Source organism: Oreochromis aureus, linkage group 11 (genome assembly GCF_013358895.1).
Source record: "Oreochromis aureus strain Israel breed Guangdong linkage group 11, ZZ_aureus, whole genome shotgun sequence".
In the NCBI taxonomy this organism is placed as follows: domain Eukaryota; kingdom Metazoa; phylum Chordata; class Actinopteri; order Cichliformes; family Cichlidae; genus Oreochromis; species Oreochromis aureus.
In genome coordinates, this window is record NC_052952.1 from 33099061 (window position 1) to 33123013 (window position 23953).

Here is a 23953-nt window from a genome sequence, read left to right on the forward strand (position 1 = left end):
CACATAATCTAAAAGGTCACCGACAGAAACATGCAAACATAATCAAACGTGATGCTGTGTGTGTGGGTGAGGAAAACAAAGCACAAAAGCAGAGAGCTCCAGAAGCAGCCTGTCACACACAGAGCTGTTTACAGTGGCAGGTAAATAGCTGTCTGAGCCACAAACTGCACCAAGGGGCTGATAAATAAAACAGGGAGGTAAACTCGTAATTGAATGTGAATCAGTATGTTTTGGAGCTTGTGAATACCGCTAAGCACAAATAAAGCTATTATCTGTATTATTCGCCATTCCAGTTCATTCCCCACAGGCACTTTTCCCTCCCCCCCCTAACAGCACCGCCATTCAGTTAAGATCTTCTTTTCTATCAGCGCGGCTGTGGCGGTTATCAGAAGAGGAACTATAATGAAGCAATCTTCTTTCCCCCCAACCGTGAAAGAGCCCCAAGACCAATTACTGTGCAGCTCGACAGCCAGGGTGACACCTCCTTCCTCTGTTCTCTCGTCTTTATTGTCTCAAATGACATGGTTTGTTTTTTTAATCGAGCCTTTTTTTGTTAGTCTGTACAATGAATACTGCAATTACTGACCGGAAGGTTTATACAGCAACAAGGGAAATGGTTGAGTAGGTGGATGCATGCGTTTCCAAGTCGAAGGGAATAATACAGTTTGATTCCCACAGGGAGACGACTGTGTGCGCGCTGGGTTCAATCAATCCACACGGTTGTGAGTATTGAACTGAGGAAGTATACTTTAAGAGAGGCCTTTTACTTCAAAAGTCTGTCGTGTTCATGCAGCTGTATTTGAATTATTATGAAGTAAAAGCAGGGCTCGCAAAATTTCAAAATCCTTGGTAGCCCTTCGGGCAGGCACTCTTCAGTTTTTGGTAGCCCAAAATAATTTTAAGTAGCCCGAATAAAAAAGAGCAATTTTTTAATGTTTTGTTTCTTTTACAATATTATACATTAAAGTATAATATTGTAACGGAAACAAAAATTAATCAGAAAATTGTTAAAATACAAATCACAACAACTGTATAAAAATCACAGTCATCGACTCAAATACTTGTTTCTAATTGAACAGAAATTTCTATGAACCTGTAAGAACATGAATCAGTCTGTGTCAGATCCTGAATCTGAAATTTCCACTGAAGTCACACATAAGGGGTGAGTGGAACCAAGATCGAGGCCATTTGCTTTTTGAAGTTTGCAAAGACTGCTAAATTTGGCCAATGGTGGTTCACTCTTTGCAACATAGTACGCTTTTGAAAGATTTTTCAGGACTTCTTCTTGTGCTTGGTTTATTTTTAGTATGTTTTTTGCAATTGCTGTTTGTTCTGGGAAAGATATTGCAGACTGGGCAATAATGCATTTCTTGCATTTCTCATGGGTTCTGATGGGGTCTTTCTTAAAATTACTGGTCCCAGTTACAAAGGCGCTTGTCGACTCAAATGAAATGAAACTCAGGACACACCTGGCAGAACATCATGTTATTTAGCTTGTCATATTCCAGCCACATAAATTCTTTTGTCCATGAAACCAAAAAAGCTGTGCTTTCTTTTTGCCTCATAGTCTGATTTGTGATAACTTTTCCGTTTTGTGGTAGGCTTTTCTTTGGCTGTCCCTTCTTCACCCTGACCCATCTTATTTGGCTCAGCAGAACTAAAATACCAGCGTAAATCCTGCTGCTTTTACACGCACTCACATAATGGTCAGCGATTCTCTGCGCAATCAACCTCTCACGTGTTTAAGCTTGCTGTGGGAGATTTCACTTGTCACGTTTGAATAGTAAGCTAATGAGTGATAAGACGATATCAGGAATTGGTGCGCAATTAATCGTCACTCACCAATCAGTGCCGCAGCTCTCTACACACCGTTCGCGCGATCGCAAAGTGAAAGTGAAAGCAAAAAAAACAAGCGCAAATTCAAACGCGATTTCAATATGTCACATATTGACAGAGGCTCATCGATGCCAATGACATAATTACTCAGCTACATTTGCGAAAGAAAATGCAAAAGCATTGACATATATTTTTACTTTCATGATAGCCCGACGGGCAGGGCTGAGATAGATTTTGGTAGCCCGACTGGAAAAAAATCGCTAGCCACGGGACGTCGGGCTAGCGATTTTGCGAGCCCTGAAAAGGCTATTTAGAATATATCACAAACAGCACTTGCATAGAAATCAAACCTTTAACTTATTATTTTATTTTACTTTACTTTGTGTTTTCAAGAGCAAAAAAATTGTTTATTTATTTTTTTTAAATATTTTTCCTGAAAGTCTAGCCCTGGGGCCCGTTCTTCGTACCTCGCTTACTACATCCAAGATCAAATGACACATCCAAGATCAAATCATCGCGCTAACTTTGAGCTCGCTAATCCGGTTCTCCGAACACACCTGTTGTTGACGATTAGTATAGCTGGATGAAGTAATCTGAGATCACTGGGTGGCTTAAAGGGGCTACGATCGATAGTAGAAACATTGATCGGCAACCCTGTGATTGGTCGGCGAAGATGTCGAAGGAGAGCGCTCAGTATTTCACGGCAGCAGACCAAGAACTCTTGATTGAGGGATATCAGGAGTTTCAGAGTTTAATTAAAACGCAGGGGAACACTGCAAAGGCTGCAAAAGCAAGGAGAGAGGGCTGGCAGAAAGTTGCTGACAAATCAAACTCGTAAGTGATCCATGATATTACATTATATCATGTGATATTATATTATACCACATTATATTATATTACATCATATCCTCTTTCACATTAGAGCCACAACAGGACCCACTAGAACATGGGAAAAAGTAAAAGTGAAATATAAGAATATTCCACAGAACGGTAATATTTATCACTTATATTGCTTTTAGTCTATGACAAGAGACCCTGGAATAATCTGTTTGTTTGTTTATAACAGCAACCAAGAAAAGGGCAGAGCAAATAAAGACAGGTGGTGGTCCTGCACCCCCTCCTCACACCCCTTTTTGTACTGTGACATTTATTGACATTGTGGGTTTTTTTGTGTGTAGTTTGACATAACACTCCATCACTTTTACCTGTTCCTAGATAGATAGATAGATAGATAGATAGATAGATAGATAGATAGATAGAGAGATAGAGAGAGAGAGATAGAGAGAGAGAGAGTAAATAATACCCTCACGGGAGAATCGATATCTCTCTATGAGCACACCGTCGCGCTGAGCTAAAGGATCCTGTCTATCCCGCAATATACGCTAAATTCTGTAAACTCTCCTTATCAATCTTGCACCTTCCTTGCTCGCGTACAAACGGACAGGACATGGCTGCGACAGACTTCCCAAATCCACCTTCGCTTTTATAGTCGTGGTCTCTCATCTTGATTGCACGTAGTAATTTACTATTACTACTCTAAAATATGAATTACATCTGACATGATCTACTACATGTAATAGAATGATTAATAGTACATTTCCTTTTTTTCGAAATGACCTGTATGTATCTGTATGGAATCAATAAAAGAATCAAATGCTGCATTATCTTTAGTTACATTGATAATATTTATTTATGGTAAAACAGTGGCGAAATATCGCTCTTGCTTTCATATAACTGCAGCGGACATACCTGAGTGGCGCGATCTAATCCTGTTTACATAAAGTAAACCTGCTCCCGAGCAGGTTTACGCCACGGATCTGTTGCTATGACAGCAAGTCCCAGATGAGCTTCGGAGAACCGAACGATCCAAGATCACGCGAAATCGTCAACATTCAAATCCGGCTAACTTACTTAGCGAGGTACGAAGAACGGGCCCCTGGTTGCTAGCAGAGAAACCTCACCCACTGGAAATAAAGCCCTCCATTTGTGAGCGGCAGCCAATCATAAGCAAGGCTGCTTGAAATCAAAAAAGCCTTGGAGATATATACTTTAGAAGTAATAGAATAAACACTTAGGAATTGGTAAAAAACAAAAAAACAAAAACAAACAAACAAACAAAAAACAAACAAACTGCTTATTAATGTACAAATGTATACGGAGGCTATTTACAGCAGATTGCAGGACTTGCATAAAATCTTATCTTTGGTTTTACTAGTCATGAAGGTTTATTTTGTTCTTAATGTGCATTTTTCTTCCCATGTTCACAAAGCTGTAAATAAACAGAGGATCTGATCTCTTCACAATGCTTCTCAGGTACAACACAGAATTCGGTGTGGTAAGCATTTTCCCTCTCCATGTTCCTGCTGCTTGCTGCCAGCATCTGGTGCAGTGCAAATGTTTGCCTCAAGCTAAAAATGTATAAAGCAGAGCATATATCATTAGCATAACGCACACATGCTTTGCATAAACGACAGCATAGAGCCATCACGAGTCATAAAAATACCACTTAGTCGACAAAGAACATGCTGTGTACCTAAAGTGAAGGATGACAGATCTATTAAGGAGAAACTTCGGTTCCCTAAAATGAGGACCAACAAACCAAATGTGCACAATTTGGCAAAAATAAATAAAAATCAAAGAACATGCCGAGATCTAAATCATAACTGGTGTGTACAGAAGCTTTTTATAATTGCTTTATGAGCATGGAACTCTATCATGGGGTAATTATAAACGTTTGCTCTGCTTGAATAAAATAAGCTAGAATTTGTGCTGACATGCAAACTGGTTGCCTGGGCAGGGACTTGCAAGAACACCGCTTCAGGGAAGAAAACTGCCTAAAAAACAGATATGCCTCCGAGACAAAACTGCACCCTCTTGCAATTTATGAACTAAATTAGTCAAGTGTGCAATGTTAATACTCTTCATTTTACAGCCATCCACTAAAGTCTGTTCAGCTGTAATTGGAGCCGTCTCTTCAGCCTCTCTGCACCCTCCACAAAGTTACTCTGGGCAGCCATTTGGTCTCGTGGCTGAGGGAGTGGACTTATTACCAAAAAGGTCAGTGATCAGAACAAGCTGAGCTGCCAGATCTGCTACACAGCCCGATATTTCTCTGGTCTATTCCCCCGACACCGTGTTAGCCCCAAGGTTTGCAGGTAGAAAAACGTATTGGGATTTTTTTAAGCTGCACGTTAAACAAACCAGCAAAGTGAAGAAGAAGAGGTCATTCGTTTGGGATTTTATTCCCTGGTTATTATTCATTTCACCACTTACAACAGAACGTTAAGAGTGTTAACATTTCATCCCAGAGACCACAAATATGTCATTAAGACACTTTAAAGATTCTTGGCAGGAGCTGTGATTTGTGACTTCAGGGGGAAATCTATTACGTTTTAAGATCCCAGTCAGAAGGGTAATGGGATCTAAGAGCAACTGTTTACTTGTGAGTTACAGTATTTGTTCGCTTGCCAAAAGATTCCTTCTGTTTGCTTACTTGCCAGCCTCAGATTACCATTCAGTCATTCTCAATGACCTAAACTGCTTGTGTGAAAGCGGTGCTTGTAATGGCAACAATCCACCACAAAATGTCCACACGCCATGCTTCATGCTCGACTTCCCCGCAAACCCATTAATAACACTGCGGACAAATGTTAGCCAGAAAACTACCTCACAAATGAGGACATTGAGAATTCAATGACGCACATGAATCAAGGCGGACTGTGTTCACTGTCAAACAAGTGCCGCAGTGGAAAACATTAAGGATAAATTCAACTGTGGCTTGTGTCAGAGGGAGAGCATATGTTAGCTGCAATCTATAGGAGACAACTTATTACCTTTACACATAAAACTTTGTGTGAGGAGAAACAGTCAGGATAAATTCGTTTGTCTGGAAAAACTATTCTTTTCAGGAGCTTTTATGTAGGGACACGAAAACGGATGCACACTTAAGATATCTTTCATTTTTCTGATAATCTTTGGGAGCACTTTGTTCATTTGTGCATGTGAGCAGCAGATTAGATAGTCTGGACTACATGATGTTCAAGTTTATGTCAACATAAAGTAAATGCAGGTGCATATACACTCCCTTAAATAAATAATCAAACCACACAGATTATGAGGCACTTTCTTAAGTGGTTCTCATCCCTGCAGGTTAAGGTTCTCATCCTGTAGACAGCCTACAAACAAACTGCCATGCAGGCGTCACCAGCTGTACTCCAAGACCACTGACCCGGAGTCTGCCCGAGCTGGTACGAGATGAAAAACGCTTGTGCTCGATGGTTAACGGTGAATGAACTTTTCTGCCAGGAAACTGATAACAGAAGATATTACTCTCTTGGACAGAAAACAATAAAAAGATGAAACATCTACCAAGACTGCCACTAACCAGTGTTTTGGAGGTGTGATTACAGAGCTGACATATGAAAGGTGATTACTCCAACATTTCAGAAAGCGATTTATTTTGACATTCGGTTAAGTGAAAGAGAAGTTTGTTTTTTAACTGCCAATGTTTTATTAAAAACATAAATTGTGACTGCTGTCAGTGACTGTTATTGGAAAAGAAACAGAATAAAAAACAAAACAGAAGTGGAGAATCTACAGCTGTGTTCGCACAGAAAACATGATGACCAGAGGACATAAAGTCGATAACATTTGGTGACATATAAAAATAATCTGTTTCACTTCACTGTGCATTAAATAGGCTTTTATTCAAGACTGCTGGTTAGACAGAAAGGAAAAACACCTAAAGATAGAACTGTGGAAAACTGTGGTCTACATTTTTCTTCTAAAAAATAAATTCAATCAATCGCGATACTTTTCACTGACACTTGAGCACGAGATGTCTCCCATTTCACAGACAAGCCTATTTTCAGTGTACCTATTTTCACGTGCATCACACCAGTGTAAATGGCAGATGAAGGTGAGAAATTCAGCACGTGCATCGGTCTCCACAGTGAACTGAACATCAAAGAAAACCCACAAAAAGAATTATGCATTTTTTTGACCGTAGGATGCAAATAACTCAAGTTTATTTATATAAAAAACACCGGCATGCAAAATTAGTACAGAAATACGACAAATCTGTCACCGAGTGAATGATCGACCCCAGTGACAGATGGTGTGTGTGTGTGTGTGTGTGTGTGTGTGTGTGTGTGTGTGTGTGTGTGTGTGTGTGTATATATTAGAGATGGACCGATCCGATATTACGTATCGGTATCGGTCCGATACTGACCTAAATTACTGGATCGGATATCGGCGAAAAATAAAAAATGTAATCCGATCCATTAAATATCAAAAAAGCACCTCACAAAACTTGCAACACGGCGTAACTCGGCTCATAACCGTAGCACGTTGCAGCAGTGTGCTCACCTGATAGAGCGGCTGTGTGTATTTGTAGCCTCGCTACCAAACCAGCATTTCATCTCGAGGAAGTTATCCCAGAGAGAAGTAAAGCAAGTGTGCAAGTTCATCTCTGAATGTTTGTAAAGCATTCCAGCGTTAAGCTTAACAACCGATATATGGAGCGACTGCCTCTCCCTCACCTTCCTGCCGCTACTTCAATTGTGAAACTGCTTAACGATCAGCTGATCGGCTTTTCTGTCGGGAGTCCTTCTCTCTTCTTTGTTTTTGGCCCACTTCGCGCCAGAAAGAGGAAACCAGCGGCTGAACAACAGCAGCACGTTTAAGCTTGATAAGCTGTTGTTAGAATTTATTTAATATTACTTTCTACACCAGGATCCTTTTAGCTGACGGCTGGTAACTGTGCAGGGGCGGATCTAGCAAAGTTTAGCCAGGGGGGCCGATAGGGCATTAACAGGGAAAAGGGGGCACAAAGACATACTTTTCTTTCTTATTCTCATTTAAAATGTCTAGCTTTTAATAAATAATTATCTGAATCTTACACCCAAAGTTTTAATCTGATGTAAAATGTATAGAAGTCCATTACTGTATATAGTAACTATTAAGTCTAATATACCCTAGTAAGCTATAGTACTTTTTCCTTTGGGAAGGTACCATCTGTGAATTCTGCAATTCTGTTGAAGAAAGATGTTGAATCTATTTAATTATTCTTGAAAAATAATTTGTTTCTGTGCATTTTTTTTTTTTTTTCACCCTGCATCAAATTAAAGTTGATTACATCGATTAAGCATCATGAGGTGGAGGGTGGGGGGTGGTTCCCTATTTTTTTGTTTTTGCTGGGAGTTTGCAACCCTATTAGTTAGGTTGCTTAATATTTCTGCTAAGTACTCTTTAAAATACCAGAATAGGGAGGATGGAGTAGGTTTAAGTTAGGTAAGGTTTATTAGATTGATCAGTGTTGCTGAACTATGAAATATTTTGGGTGCAGTGTATTTTTTACATACAGGTATAACAGAATAGCTTTAGTGTTGTTGTTTATTTAAACTTGAGTATGAACTTATACAAAATGCAGCAAGAAATTAAAAAAAACAGTTTTATTGATTAAAAAACTCACTATATCGGATTCATATCGGTATCGGCAGATATCCAAATTTATGATATCGTATCGTACATAAAAAAGTGGTATCGTGCCATCTCTAATATATATGTCTTTTTTTCTTGGTCATCCAGCCCGTCTCTGTATTTGGGCAGCTGACACAGTGGAGAAACACTTCATAAAGGTATGCTGGTGAAACACCTTGTCTGTATGTCTATCAGCAAAGAAAAGGTGTTTGTTTATCTACAGCACATCATAGCACTAAAATCCCACCAATAATAATTCACTGATGCTTCCAGACACAATACGTTTATCAATTCAAACACCCGGGAGGTATTCCTGGAGCCCACCCCCGTCTCTTTTCCTCTGGTCCCTCCGCCCCTTCATGAATATTGATAAGCCCTCCCTGCTGTGCTTAATGTTAACGCCATGAAAAATTATACTGGCTGTGTCACTCACACATAATCCCCCGAGGGGCACGACACAAAACCAATGCACAGCCACCTCAGACACCAAGACGAGCCCATCAGCGAGAAGAGAATTAGAGGTCAGAACCTTCGAGAACAACGGCCTCATTTCTGTGAGAGTCTTGATGATGATGGAGGTGCGTACTCGTGTTAAGGCTGTGAGCCAGCAAGCATGTGAGGCAGTGTGAAAGGGACATTTTTCTAACAGCTTGCCTGATATCGTCAAGCAGTGACAGCTTAGTTCTGGAATCATGTCAACACAAAAGGAAATGCATAGACCAAAGAAGACCATTTGCTCCAAAGGTCAGCCATGTAATACATCTGTAATTCAAACCCCCAACAAAAGGAAGAGAGACATGTGAGGCAGCTAGCTGACGCTCAAAGCAAGCAGCAAACAATAACAAGGCCTGCACGACGGGATTATTTTTTACTAGCCTACTGATAACCTTTCAGTTAATCTAGTCTTGAATGTGTCAGAAAACAGAGTAAAACCTGTATAACAAGAAAGCAGCTGAAGCAAATTCTCATATTTAAGAATAACAGATGTTTTGTTATAGTTATCAGATATACTTGTTGGTATCATGGGAAACAAAGCTGCAGCAAGAATATTAATCCGAATATAAAATGAGTCTAATTTAACATTCCATGACATTCCACCTTTCACAGAAGGAAAATTATCAGGATTTATTCATTTTAACATTTTGTTTATAACAAAAAAAAAAAAAGAAAAAAAAAAAAAAGGGAAGAAATATGAGGGACATAAAGAAACTTTTCTTAAGTAAGCAAGCACAGATTTTTGCCCCAACTATAAATGGACCAATCATGCTTAGCCAGGAAAAACTTTGCTATATTGTCTTTGTTTGCTTAACATAACATAAACTGTGTAACCCATATATTTTTACTATACTTTATAGACAGGCCTACAGCCTATGTTGTACAGCTGGCTCTACAGAGAGATTCTAACTGTGGAGACTGAAGGACGACTGTTTTTGATGGAAACTTGCCAAAACATTCATTTTAATCGTTCATTTGAGTGTATTTTAAAGTCTTCCTCTAATAGTAAAGACATCTGATGTAGTGAATCAACAACAGCTGCTAAGGTAGCGGGCATATAACTGATGTGTTTGCCGGTGTGGAGATCACACTCACACACACACAGGCCCCTTGAATCAGAGTGTGCGTTACCAGGTTGCGCTGACAGATTAGTTGTAATTATGTGTAGTGCGGTGATTTTCAGAGATACAAAAATAGGTGCACATATTTAAGTTAAGTTACTCCTAATAATACTCATATCATTACACTCATAATAATACTCCTAATAAGGCTTTATGGCGAAACAAATTATGGGAGTTTACCATGAGAAAGAGTAAAGTGCAGGGAGATGATCTGAAAATATAGGAGGACCTGTTCATAGCAGGTATCGTTCTTTATTCCCAGGCCTACATTGGGGTCAGTTGTGTGCGACTAGTCTTCTCCATCAGCATTTTAAATAAATAATGAAACTGTAAATCACAATAGGGGTGGCAAGGAGCTCGAGGAATAGGTTAGCAATCTCTAGCTGTTGGACTGGCTCTCAGTCGCTAACCCAGCCCGCCGTTTGGTTAACAAATGGTTTCCTAGATTTTCTTTTTATGACGTCTTTTATGATGTACTGCAAAAACATAGACATACTGTTAAACTGATACTTAAGCAGCAAGAAAAATTTAAGAAACTTAGTTAAAAAAATAATTACTAAACAGTACTGTGTACTAACTGTGTGTTTTTACACTGTTTAAGTGCTCTTAGTTTATAATCGGCAAATCAGCACAGAAGCTATTCTGTTTTAAACGACTTTTTAATCAAGTTTCCCTCAACCTTATCTACTTCTACTTCAGTTAGTGGTTTCCTACATTTCCCTGAATGCATCCTGACAGAAAAGAGAGCTGAACTTGTTACTCAAAGTGCACCGTGGGTTGTGGCTGCCCTGCTTTTAATCTATTCGATTTGCTTCAGGAGGAGAAATTGGTATGTGTAGCTCTTCAGCAACGGATTATTCAGCCGTGATTGCTGAACATCGCTGAACAATAGCAGCTGTTTCTGAGTGTGGATGGGCTGACACAAAAAGCTGGCTTTTAATATTAACGTTTCAAGCAGCTGAGCATTATTTGGCTATCACTCCTCCGAGGGTGTAATGGAAGTTTTTGTTTGACTGTGAGATGAAATGGCACAGTGTCCAGACCAGCAGGTTTTGGACCCCGGTTGGATTTTTGTTTGAAATGTTGCTGTGCTGAGTAGTAACAACTCATGATTTGATAGAAATGAAGAAGGGATAGGTCAGGGAAAAAGCTGAGAAGCAGAACAGAGTGTTTTTGGGCAGAGTATTTTAAAGAAATAGAGCAGAAGAGGAAGATGGGGGATGATGATGAAAAGGGATTTAGCAGATAAAGCTGATAAAAATGATTCCACTTTGTTCCTGCAGCCTTGGACAGGCATTATGTTTTAACTTCTTTAGCTGTAGCTCAAACTTGTAATATTCAGGCAGAGCTGGAAAACAACTCACGCTTTTATTTCTTACTCACACAGTCCATCGAAAATGACAGGTATTCATTGGTTTTCACTTCTTAGATTGTGGGGATTCCTATATTTTCTGTGTTTTGTGCCAAAAGCCATTTTCGCACATGAATTTTGGACAGTTTATGGAGAATCAAGTCAGGATATTTTCCACATTTGCCATTTTTTCACACAGCAGGAAATAGCCTGCCTCAGATGAGTTTGCACTGCTGAAAATACTCTCTGTGGTTTGGATGAGGTAATTACCTGGACTGAGTGTGCAGGAGGCAGGACACGTGACACCCACTCACTAGTAAAGCTGCTGATCATAAGCAAAATAATGATCACCTACTCATTAGCTTAAAAGACATGCAGTTATTTAAAAACACGTTTTTACTGTATGTTTCCTTGAACTTTAAAATATAATTCAAATGAAAAAGAAATATACGAACGAAAAAACAGAGGCAGGCGTGGAGGACACAGGTTTGTCCTGTCAGAGAGTTGACTAGTGGGTGTTTTTCACCGAAAATCCCCTATTGCAAGGGCAAATGCTGATCCCTGCCAGCCTGTCTCCACTGTGGGAGCAGATGAGGGCGAACACAGCCTAAGGCCTGCAGTGGGCTTGAGTGCCTTGGGGGGAAAGAGTGACAGCAAGCTGAAGCCAAGCTAAGTATCGTGTACTACCAAAAGTGGACTGGGTAAGAGACCCCGAGAGATCCGGAAACAAAGACAGCTGCAGGCGGACGACAGTCCTTCCAAGGGTTCAACTGCAAAAACTTTACTACTTGGATCTTGTTGACAAATGCTTCACTTGGCTATAATTTCCGTGTTCATGAGTTGCTAGTGTGTGCTTGGGTTCACGTGATGCAAATTTTGTCAGATGGTAAGTGCACTGATTTCTGCAGATGTCTGCACGCCTGCCCATTTTTTATGACTCGTCGTAGTGTAGACTCCGCGGGACTACACTACGACGACGATTGACCAACTCCACATGCGTCCTTACAGCCTTAAAAGGAGCACAACACAAATGACTATTCGTCCGTGGTGTGTGCAGCTGTCCACGCTCGCACCGCAGTATAATCCCCGCCTCGAGCCTACTACAGAGCCTACGATGTAACCATCACAACGCCTGTGTTGTTCTGGATTTTCTGTGCCAAAACACTAGCTGGGGGTGGAATATCTTTCCTCGAGTTGATAAATTCTCTTAGCTGATTTAAAAAAGAAAAAAAAAAAAAATGGCAGCAGCAGAAGAAGTCTGCTGGAGGACAATACAGTACTGAACAGGCCAATCACAGCCGGACGGATGTTATTTGGCTACGATGGAGGATTTCCGAAGGGTTTAAAGCTGAAGCATAAATCCCACATTAGTCACCTTGGCTTCAGCTTAGCCAAACAGCAAATGAATCTGGGCTTTCAGGGAGCAGCAAAAACACACCGCTGTAAGGGAAAGGTGTGCACTTGATTCATGACACACCTTTTCACTCAATTAAAATGAAATCAAGTTGGTAATCGCTTTATACCAATTATTTTGCTTGCATAATCGTTGGAAGCCAGAATCACAATTGAGATTAAAATCTGATTAAGCACTAAATGCACCAGAATATTAGCGGTAGTATTTGCACAGTGGCACATCACACGAAATTTGTGCTATAGTGGGATTTAGGAAATGATGAGACCTTTTCTTGGCGTTTTAAAGAATCAAATAATGGGGAAAATAATCTGTATTGTTACTTGAGAGTAAAGGGCTTATGAAAAATAAAATGCCTTCAGTGGGTCAGCAGCCTTTGTAAACCTGATTAACTGTCTGAAGATGTGCAACACTTTCAGATGATGGCAGCATACATTTGAATCTTTGTGGCTTTGAAAATCTGGTATTAGTGATAAGCCTTTCATGCTTCGCTTTAAGCCTATCTAATCAAAACTTCATCCCGGTAAGATCAATGCAATATTTGCACATGTTGATGGAAAGAAAGGGACCCCCCCGCCCCTTCAAAAAAAAAAAAAAAACAATTCTTCGCAAAAGCTGCTTTATACGCTTCAATAGGTGTAAAAGCACAAGCTGCCTGTACAATATACTTGAAGTGTATGACAGTGAGAATAATTGCCATGTCAAATCCTCTTGGGCTTTCAACATGTTCCTGTTCGTTTGATGCATGACAACTGCCAAGGTGACAAGCAGACTGTCACAAAGCAGAGGGTGAGATAAAGCTTGGAGAGACATTTAAATACCGGCTTGCGATTTCCAAGTGGTGACATTGCACTGAAGGTATGACAGTTTTGTTCACACTGCATAGGAATTGATTTTTTGTTTTAAAACAACTTAAGCATTAATATTGCAGCCTCTCTACAGCCAGAGAAATACAGGAAACATTAGTAAGAGAGATTTATCAAGACAGGCAGCTCATTTAAACATTTTGAGGGTTATCACAGGAATGCGGAATGAAGAAAATGTGTGGGTGTTTTATTATATTTATCTAGTGGGAACCTCCTGCCATAGATGCTTCACTAAATTAGATCTTCAACACCTCCCAAGATGTGGGCTAAGAGTCCAAATTTACCTTTCACATCTTCACTGATGAGCCATTTTTACACATGAACTCGATAATTTCAGGAGAATCAGGTGGGAATATTTTTCAGTTTTCTGCACACACAGCAAAAAAAACAAAAAACAAAACAAAAAAACCCTATTCATCCATCTGTCGATTTTCGACTCCAACTAAACATGGTACTCCAAATTCCATGGTATTCGCCTTCCCTAGCACTGCTTTCCAATTCCTCATGGGGGATTCCTGAGGCGGTTCCAGTGCAGGCAAAAGATATAATGTCTCCAGTGAGTTCTAGGTTTATCCCAAAGTGTCCTCTCACTTAGACATGCCTGGAAAACCCTTTAAAGTGAGGCCATCCTGATGCCCAAACCACCTCAAATACACTACAGCATAGGCCCTATTCAATGAGGTCAATGAGCTACTATTAATTAAGCTCAAGACCTAAAAAGTTCAGAGCTGCTGTGCATGTTTAAAAAAGAAGGCTAAATATGCAAAGAGGGGCTCTCCATTTTGCAGGCAGCAAAGCTGCGGGATCCCTTCCACTGCTCTGAAGGTGAAAAGACTGTCGGTGAAACAAAGGAGACTGCAGATTTTTAGCTGTACGATAGAAAAAGAGAAATTCTCTCTGACCGGGACACAAATGGAGGAATAATCTGGATGGCTCCTGAGCTGAGACAATGTACATCAGCTGGCCCCCAACGCTGCATTTACTGAAAGTACAAAAGTGAATCTCTTTGACACAACTCTCTATTTGCCTCGTGAAAGGGGGTGGGGGTGGGGGGTGGGCACAGTCTGTGCCTCCATTTGTTGCAGGATGAATGAATTGAATAACCTCTCAGGCTAACCTGGCCAGGAGGAGCGAGGAGCGTGTGGCATACAAATGATGACGACACATGCGCAGCGGCTGGGTGCTCAGTCATGCGAGAATATAAACTGTGCTGTGATCGTCTGCCTAAGAAATTGTTTCTGATGCATCTGACCCCCCCCGTCATTGTTAACACAGTGCTAATCTAGTTCACTACATCAGATGAGAAAAAAAACAAAAAAAACAAAAAAAAAACCAAAACACCCCACATTATTAGATTTTTGGTGTCATCTTAAATACAGAAAGGCAACACACACACACACGCACACACACACACACACACACAAAAAAAGGATTATCTTGAAGAAGCTTAATTGTTTCCCAGGCAACTAGTTCCCCCACTAAGACGATGAGTGTGAAATTTCCGCTAGCGATTATTTTACTTTCAAATGACTTAGCTGTGTCCTCAAGCTAAATCCTTCATGTGAGCCAACCTAGTTTTAAGACGGAGGGGGGAGTTGAAATAGATTAGAGACCTCGAGGAAAAAAAAACAACATCTCTTTTAGCCCCCGGTACAATAACAAAACTGGGCCGTGAGATGAAATGAAAAGGTTAGCTCAATGTTTATCGTTAATGATGGTGGGCTTCTGATGAGACCCAGCAGGGGTGATTAATTCATGCAATAAACAAGGCCGTCTAGGGTGTAGTAATTTCAAATTGCCAGATGAGTCACACAAAGCGGTTTTCCTTAATCATTTTAAGCAGGTGCCTGAACGGATATAGCCAATCACAGTGGTCAGAAAACATCAGCATCTCCCACAAGTGTCCACAAACACTAGCGTCCATTTTCTTTCTTAATTTGCAGTCGAGTGCTGATTCAGAGAGTAATTATTGTGCAGTAATAAACAGAGGCACAATCAATGACAGTGTCACTTTGTGTGGTTTGGGTTAATAAAAGCTGGCTTCCTCCCAAAGGTATGCCTTTTGTCATGTCCGCAGAGACCGATGCACATGTGGCCTGCCGCTCGCTCGCGACCGTATCTCTTCCTCAAAGGGCTCAGAGCTGCGACAGTGGCACACAATAACCATTGTCTGTGGTAAATCCCCAGCGCAGCGAGCTGGGGAACCCACACGAGAATCGAAACAGGTTTTAAAGTCACACCGCACACTCGTTTTCCACCATTTCAGAGGAACCAGAATACTGTCATCTAAAAAAAAAAAAAAAAAAAAAAAAAAAAAAAAAAGGCAGCATGCATTATGCAGCAGCAGCAACAACAACTCCACAGTGGCCTTAAGTCACTCGAATACACCAAACAAAAAATACAAACAAACAGCAGCAGTTACAAAAACAACTGCATTACATCTCCTTTTTTTTTTTTTTTTTTTCAGAGAAAAGCCATGAAAACAGCACATTGCTGCTGTCCATATCAGCTTTACCATCTACACTCAGGGTTATGAGTCATTACAGCAATGCTCTGAATGTGTAACATCTCCTTACCTGCAGTTGGGAGGTGGGTCTAGTGTTATTTCCGCAAGCTCTTTTTGAATCCTGCAAAAGAAAGATTCGCAAATTAAAATTCATCTGAAGGAGTAGAGATTTCCTTGGTGCATTTATTCAGTGATATAAAAGCTTTGAAAGACGGTGTGCGTTGCCTTTAACCCAAATCTCTAACGGAAAAAGAGATACGGACGACCTCCAAAGAGGTTCTGGCCTTTCCCCTAAAAGAAAGTTTTTCTTGTAATTAAGATTCCGTTTACTCAACTAGAAAACACCTTTTCTCTATTAAATGGCTTATAAATGAGATTCTAAAAACTCAATATGATACTACAGTACTCATGTCGAGTGTGCTTAAATCATAATCAAGTGTTCATGCCTGTGGTCGACTACACAATTAGACATTGCTGCCCTCGATAGTCTGCACCTAAAATACTAATTGTTTAAATTAATTGTCTTTATTTTATTAAATCCCAACACCAGGGAAGTTTTCTGTGATTTTACAATGGTGCCCACCACTAACCGGGGCTGCGGTGCTCCTCATCCTCTCTGTCAGGGGAAGATGATCAAGTGAGGTGGAAAGTTCTGCAGTAGGTTCATATAGACAATGACTGGCTGTATGGTAGCTCTGACATTTAACCTGCTGACATGTAATATGTGTAATACAGTGTGGATTTGCAATACAGTTCTCCACACTGATGATGACATAATTGATGCTTTAATATGATCATTTTCGTGAGATTCATACTAAACTAAACATGCTTCAATATAGTTTCATTCAGAATCACCACAAACAACCAACATGGACATGACAAGCTCATGCTCGTGTGTGTGTTTGTGTGTGGGAAGCGGTTATACTGATTTATCAGCATCATGGGAGAAAACAGAAGGATATTTCTGACAGTTTGATTGATTTTTGAGCTACAGAGTAATACGATTGCACTTGGAGAGACGCTTGCATTTTTGTCAGTGGAAAGCTGCTGTGTGTTGTTTGGCACGATGAAGAGTGGAGGAGAGGCAGGTGCGACATTTTAAACATCTAAAACAGGCTGAAGGAGTTAGTAGAACTGCGAAGAAGGTAAGAAAGCAAAGAGCCAAAATATGTCATGATGTAATCCCACCTTTTCACTTTCACCTAATATCCACCCACTTTTCTTTTCAGCCATAATTGTATGTCAGCATGTAAAAGACTCTTAAAGCTGAAAGTTAGAAATAACCTCCCAATCTGCGTAGTCCTCCCTCATCCACCCACTTGGGCCACACGTGCGTTATGGAGGGTGGACAGTGCTACAATAGTAGGTGCACATTAACCTCCTCTCCTTCCGCTCCTGCGGTGATACTACTGGTTATTGCCAAGTGGAGCCTTATTCGGCACATCCGCGAGAGGAAAGAAGCAATTACTAATTTGTGCCACACATTTTAGTGATATTAAAAATATGATTTGGTTTCTGAAGAATACAATTACCGGTTTCAAATGGCTCGCTCATAATAAAAATCCAATGCATCTACGGAGAGCATGTAATTTTGTCCATTAGCTTGTGCACAGCTTTGATTGCCAAATGTTTTCTTACTTTTAGACTAGTCCGTTGGTGTGATTTTTTTCCACCCTCCTGTTTAAAACAAGTCAATTATTGGCCAGCAGCTTCCACATCAGCCACACCACCAAGAAAAAAAGAAACTGAGAAGTGAACTGAAGTTGTGGTTTTGGACAATTGTTGATAGTTGCCTTAAATATATGCAAATCAGTCATGCTTGTGTGGGTAAAAGTAAAACTACTAACAGTTTATAACAGTGCAGATTTCAAGTGTTTGATCGCAAATATAACCAGATTAAGTATTCCTACTATCTGATTATTAAGCACGAGGATAAATTAGACAGCTTTGATCATTTGCTACAGATAACCAGAAAATTGGGATTCAGGCACTGCTGCACAAAAACAACGCTGAAGTCCGCCCATGTTTTGGCTTTTTCTGCTTACAAACCCCCCCCAGAGATGTTCATAATGTCAGTCTCTGTTATAAAAAGACTCAGCGGCCTAAGCCAAGTGGTTGCATAATTCTCTCATCGGCTGTCTTTTTTGGGAATAAGTGCGAAGACTGGTTGGAGGTAAGTGTTGGTGTTGGTGTAGGCTGCGGAGCACGAGGCGCATCCAGTCGAACAAACAGGCTGGAACGGGAATCTCTCTTTATAAATGACAGCAGTGACACCTCAGCGCAGAGCTGTGCGAGTTTCCTCCTTTCTGTGGGTTAAGCGTCACACTGAATAGCGTGGATGTTTGAAATGACAATGCCTGTGGGACTGTAGTCTTTTTATATTACTTCACACCCCCGGGGCACAAGAAGGGGGAGAGGCCTTCAGTTTAACAAACAACTCCTGTGTAAATGCTTGGCTCTCAAAGCCAGATTCAAGCCCTCTCTTCTTTTCTTACCTCTTGGCACTAGTTGAAAGTTTAGCAGCGGTTTTACTCGAGATCTTGGTCTCCTTCTTTTTGGGCTGTGCTTGCTCTCGCTCCTGTTCAGCAGGTACCGATTCCCGTTGCTCAATATCCGAGCTTCCCCCACTTGTGCTGGGGCTGTCGTCTGGTCTCTGCACTTCGCTGGACATCGTGGGCCCTAAAGCAATAAATGAACATGCAAATATTAATAGGTTGCAAGTTTCCACAATGTCTGATAGTTGGGTAGACAATCTAAATCAAAAGCTGGGTGTGGGCGAGGGTTAAAATTGTGCAGAGTGAAAGCTGATGAAAAGACATTTGTCAAAGCTTACAGTGCAGCAGATTACACATGTATAAGGCCCCTGTTGAGAATATAATGAGACATTCACCCAATGATCTGCTAGGGGTTACAGACAGAGCAGTCATTAGGTAGACTCCACTGGCCTAGATTTCTAAAACAAACTAGAGGTCCTGTCACTGCTCTGTGTCATACTCTCTCTTCTTCTTTACTGGATAATGTGGTAGTTTGAGACACAGAAAGCTCTTTGTGGATGAAAAATATAAATATCAATACACTACCCAGGTTCTGTTGCTCATTTGTTTACAAACGACAAAGACAAAGCTGGAACAGGGGTGTGTCCAGAGTGGGGGCCGTGGGGTGGCTTCAGCCCTGACTGAAAACTCTTTATTTACATATTCTTTTGCAGATTTTAAACAAATAAATCTACTTCTCCTGTGCTATGTTAGAAAAATGCTCAGCAGTAAATAAGCAGGGTTTTTTTCCTGCTCACAATGGGCCTCTGGGGGTTCTGTGTTAATAAACAAAAATGCCTATTTTCTTGAGGAAATTAAACTCTGGTTACACTAACACCTTTCTAAGGTTGTACTCTTTGCACACGGGAAAAACCCTGATGTGACTAACTCAGGATAATTTTTCAAACTCGCTAATTAAATTTGCAACAAAAATGTCCACTTCTGTATTTTATTTTTGAGTTAATCAAATCTATTTTCCTTAAGACGAAGGTCAAACAGTTTGACCCTAATGTTTAAAATCAACTACAGCAGAAACATTACAGTGATTTATATGTTAATTAATCAATAATCATGAATCAATAACATTTGATTCTGCATAATGAATACATTTATCCCCCCCACAGTGGTAGCAGCCAAAGTTAAGCGTTTACTTTAGGTACGTTTTGTAAGTTATCTAAAACCTCACCACCAGGAGGCATCATTTTACCTGTGGGCAACTTAAAATGTTTTATTCTTTTTACTTTTGGCATTTCTTTGTACCTCTAGTCTCCATTTCCTCAAGAAACGTGCTTGCTTTTGCCAGGAAATCTTTATAATTAAGAATTTCCTACAATGCTTCATCTAGTGGTAATAACTGGTATTTCATGAAAGTGCTGCCCAGCGCTTGCTGAACTTCAGATGATTCAGCTGACAACCTGAGCTCACCTTGGGAAGTTTTAAACCATTTAAAAAAAACAAACTAATAATAATAATAATAATAATAACAATAATAATAATGACCTTTTAGATTAAATTCATGTTAAAAGCTACACGCGGTAAAGCTAGTGAAGTAAGTTTTGCATTATTTCCATGGAATACATTTGCGTAAAAAACCCATGAGTATTCACCCCAAGGAGTCAAAAGGATAAGGAGTAAGGCGGATAGCGAGAGTCAAATTACAGTAACATGAAGTCCTGCAGAGGCCCTATGCTTCTTTTCTTTTCTTCATCTACAAGCATCAAAGAGAGTGTCAGAGGTAGCTGCCCTCGAATGATCTCAATAAACTTTCCCTCCATTTCTGATCATCAGTGATGTCAGGAGAATACCAGCTGATGGGTTTTCACAGTGCGGAGTGAAGCTAATTTTCGATTCTATATCCACCTCTATTCAAGTCCTTACTTTTTCATGTAATTATGTTGCATTAAAAGTTATGAAATTGGCGGGCATGCACCAGGGGGTGCCAACAAAAAAAGAACATAACTGGCAGCAACATGGCAAATGAAAACCATATCCAGTGATTTAGATGGGGTGGTGCCAAGTGGACGTTCTAAGGTAGAGGTGACTGACCAGAGACGGGAATGTCCACTAGCAACAAACCATCAGTGACAAAGCAACGGACAACAAGCAAATACTGCAATTTAGCAAAATGCTTTGTAGCAAGGTAATCCTCTAATGCGTTTACCACATTCAAATATCACTCTCAAGCCTCTCAGTTGCATCTGTCCTCTTGAAGTTACTGAATGCAGCTGACTGTCAGTAGTGCCTGGTTGCTGTTAGTTGCTACCCTTTGACTGTGTTGCGACTTTGCCAAAAAAAAAAAAAAAAAAAAAAAAAAAAATATCCCAAGCTGTGGTTAAGCATCATTTTTCATGTCACACCAAGAGCCTGAAATTGGTACCCAACATGTTTTTACAACATTTTTCCACACTGTATTTATTTCTGATTCAGATTTTTCTCTGCCCCCCCCCCCCGCCCCCCCCCAATATGCCACCTATTTTTTGTTTTGTTTTTCTAAATCCTGGAAACGCCCCTGGGCTTGAATAAATACCATAAACTTATTTTTTAAAAGCAAAACTGGTCGATTTAAGCTCTCTGATAGGCACGAAATGAATCAAAGCGATCAACTGAAGCGGGGGATAGGTCGTCTTTCAATGGGGGGGGGGGGCTTTCACGGTGACAGTAAGGACACCAACGGCTGAAACGTACCCGGTTTCGAGATGCCAGGGTCCGTATATCCCCTCAAAAATAACAACGGACACAAGTTAAGAGGTGTGTGTGGCATAAGACATCACTTCATTGCTTTGTCAGAGCAAGGAGGTCAACATTTGTGGGGGTGAAACACACAAAAGGGGCCGGCTAAAACAAAAGCGACCATAAACATAATTGGGAGCTAGCTAACGTTAAAAGGCCGGGGGGAGGAGGAGAAGGGTGCGTTATATTACCGCTGAGGGGGGTATTTAAAGGAAAAAAAGAAGCAGAAGCAGGCCTCGGTGTTTTAAACTCAATGAAAATGCGCATAGGAGAAGGCGTTAATGCCGGACTCGTCCGACACAACCGACGGCGAGGCTGATGGAGGACGGTGAGCGGCGGCAGTGCCAGCGGAGTGGTGTGCGGTGGCGGTGCGGGGGGGTAAACGTGTGACTCCTAGCCGTTTCTGGAGTGTCCACATTGTGCGGTGAAGAGCAGTGACCCTGCCTCGGCACAAAGGGAGGCTCGTCCCACACATCTACCACTACCACCACCACCTCCCCCTTCTTTTCCTCCTCCTCCTCCCTTCTTCTTCTTCTTCACTGGAAAACGACACTTTTCACGGGACATTTACTTACTTTTCGCGGATCTACGGCGGCTGAACGCGTGTGTCGACCTTACCTGACAGCTGGCCGTCGATGCTGCAATTCCGCGTCGTAATCCCAAGGTACCGAAAAAAGTATATCCTCTCACGGCCGCCTGCTCGCTCCCGTGTCCTTGCTATTTAACTGGAGGTAGCAGCAGCAGAAAAGCGATTACAGAAAACTGAGGAAGCCCCGGACCGCCTCCGCGCGCGCTCCCGGTCTGCGCACACCGCTCGTGCACGTGCGCCGCATTGGTGAGAGAAGTAGCCTACGCGAGGCCAAAGCAATAAAGGGCCTAATGAGTAAGTTGTTTTTGTTTGTTTTTTTTAAATACGAGGAATAAAAGACGTTAGTCGTGTAACAATAAGTCACCATATAAAATGTCTTTATCAGCCTGTGCAGGAGCGTAGCCACAAATTATGAGCCCCATGTGTGCAAGAAATACCCCCAGCCCCAGTACCTCCCCTCCCCACTCGACCCTATTGCAATGCACACAGCTCACGGGTATTTAAGCCCAATTGCAGCATATGTACACACATGGTAGCGCATGATGTGTTTGCTTATTCTGGTAGACACTTGTAAGAGTGCAAAGTTGGTTAGAAATCGTGTGTATCACAATAAGGCTGGATTTAAAGCTGCAGTAGGCAGCATGTTTTTGGTGTCTCTGGGGGAAAAATCTGAATAAGGTTTCAGCATGTTGTAAAGGAACATATAAAATGTCTTTATCAGATTTTACTGTGTGTTCAGGAGCGGAGCCACAAATTACGAGCCCCGGGTGTGCAGGAAATGTTTCTCCCTTATATTTTTCCTACTCTACCCTATTGAGTTGCACACAGCTTAAAGTCCCAACTCCTGCAACCCCGTGCACACACAGAGTATTCATTATACCTTTGTTTGGTATAATCAACACTTTTATGAGTGTAAAGTTGCTCAGAAATGGTGGACATTGATAACTGGGTTTTGGCTCCTGTGGACAAAAAACCAAAAACAAACTACAGTTTGTCAGGATGTTGTAACTGAAGCTAGGATTGCTTATTCATGGCATCGACCATAATTAATAATTCAGAACTTTTTTCCACAGTATGTATTTCCCCCACCTCCCACCTATGGAAAATCACCAGTTATTGACCTTCAAATGGATACTTTTCCCTTTTTTGCTGGAGATTTACAAATAAGTAAATAAATAGCTAAAAACACCTCTATTTATTTATTATTGAGCATCTCACCAGGCCAACTTACAGTCCTGCCGTCCTGCAGCCTCCACTGTAGGATGTTTGCAGCTGCCTACAGTCAACCAACACCTGTGTGCACACGGGGTCTTTACCTTACAAATGACTTCTGTTGTTGTGAACTGGCACTATATAAATACATTTAAATTTAATTAGTTGCCTAAACATACACTTGCCTGTTTAGTGGCTTAGGACAGAGAGGGGACAGTTTGTTTTTAATCCGCACACATTTAAATGTCTTAAATAATAAGCTTTGGCTGATGTGCATTTCTTTATCATTAAGTGCAAAACTCAGATATATTCATCTTTAGGAAAATGTGATAGTTTTGCCTCTGCTGAAAGCAGTCATTCCTCTGAAATACATATCTATTTTTAAATCATGCAGTGGAAGAAAATCCACTTGCACCTCGCATTTTAATATGTTGTGGAAATGAAAGCCGCAGTTGACAGGTGTTCATTATTACACAACATTTTATGGAAACTCTTTGTTTGACGTTTCGATCTTTCACATTGTTAACTCTGTGTAAACATGTTTCAGTCAGAATGAGGGATTGCTGTAACGGTGGCTGAGAGGCCTGTTTCCATTGCTCTCCGTTTACGCGCTCACAGGCTTTGATAAATGCACATGTGTGAGGACGGCGCTGTCCCACTGTGAAACCAGTATGTAGTCAAGGTCTTTCTGATTGAATTTTTTGTCCCTTTATATACACTTTCCATTTAGTCTGCTTGAGAGAATACGTAGCCCACAGCACTGTAGCGCTGTACAGTGATGACTGTGTAATTCCACATCACAGAGGAAGGTTTGATGTTAAA

General features: G+C 40.9%; 1 protein-coding gene across 1 annotated transcript in view; it reads right to left on the reverse strand.

The window, feature by feature from the left end:
• Positions 1 to 22153, reverse strand: part of ube2e2 (ubiquitin-conjugating enzyme E2E 2) — a 41596-nt gene extending 19443 nt beyond the window's left edge. Inside the window, exons 1-3 of the mRNA XM_031728434.2 lie at positions 21949 to 22153; positions 18562 to 18745; positions 16137 to 16187 (exon numbers count right to left, since the gene is read on the reverse strand). Of these exons, the coding sequence (XP_031584294.1) occupies positions 16137 to 16187; positions 18562 to 18737 (227 nt within the window). The 5' untranslated portion in view covers positions 18738 to 18745; positions 21949 to 22153. The remainder of the gene's footprint in view (positions 1 to 16136; positions 16188 to 18561; positions 18746 to 21948) is intronic.
• Positions 22154 to 23953: the final 1800 nt, after the last annotated feature.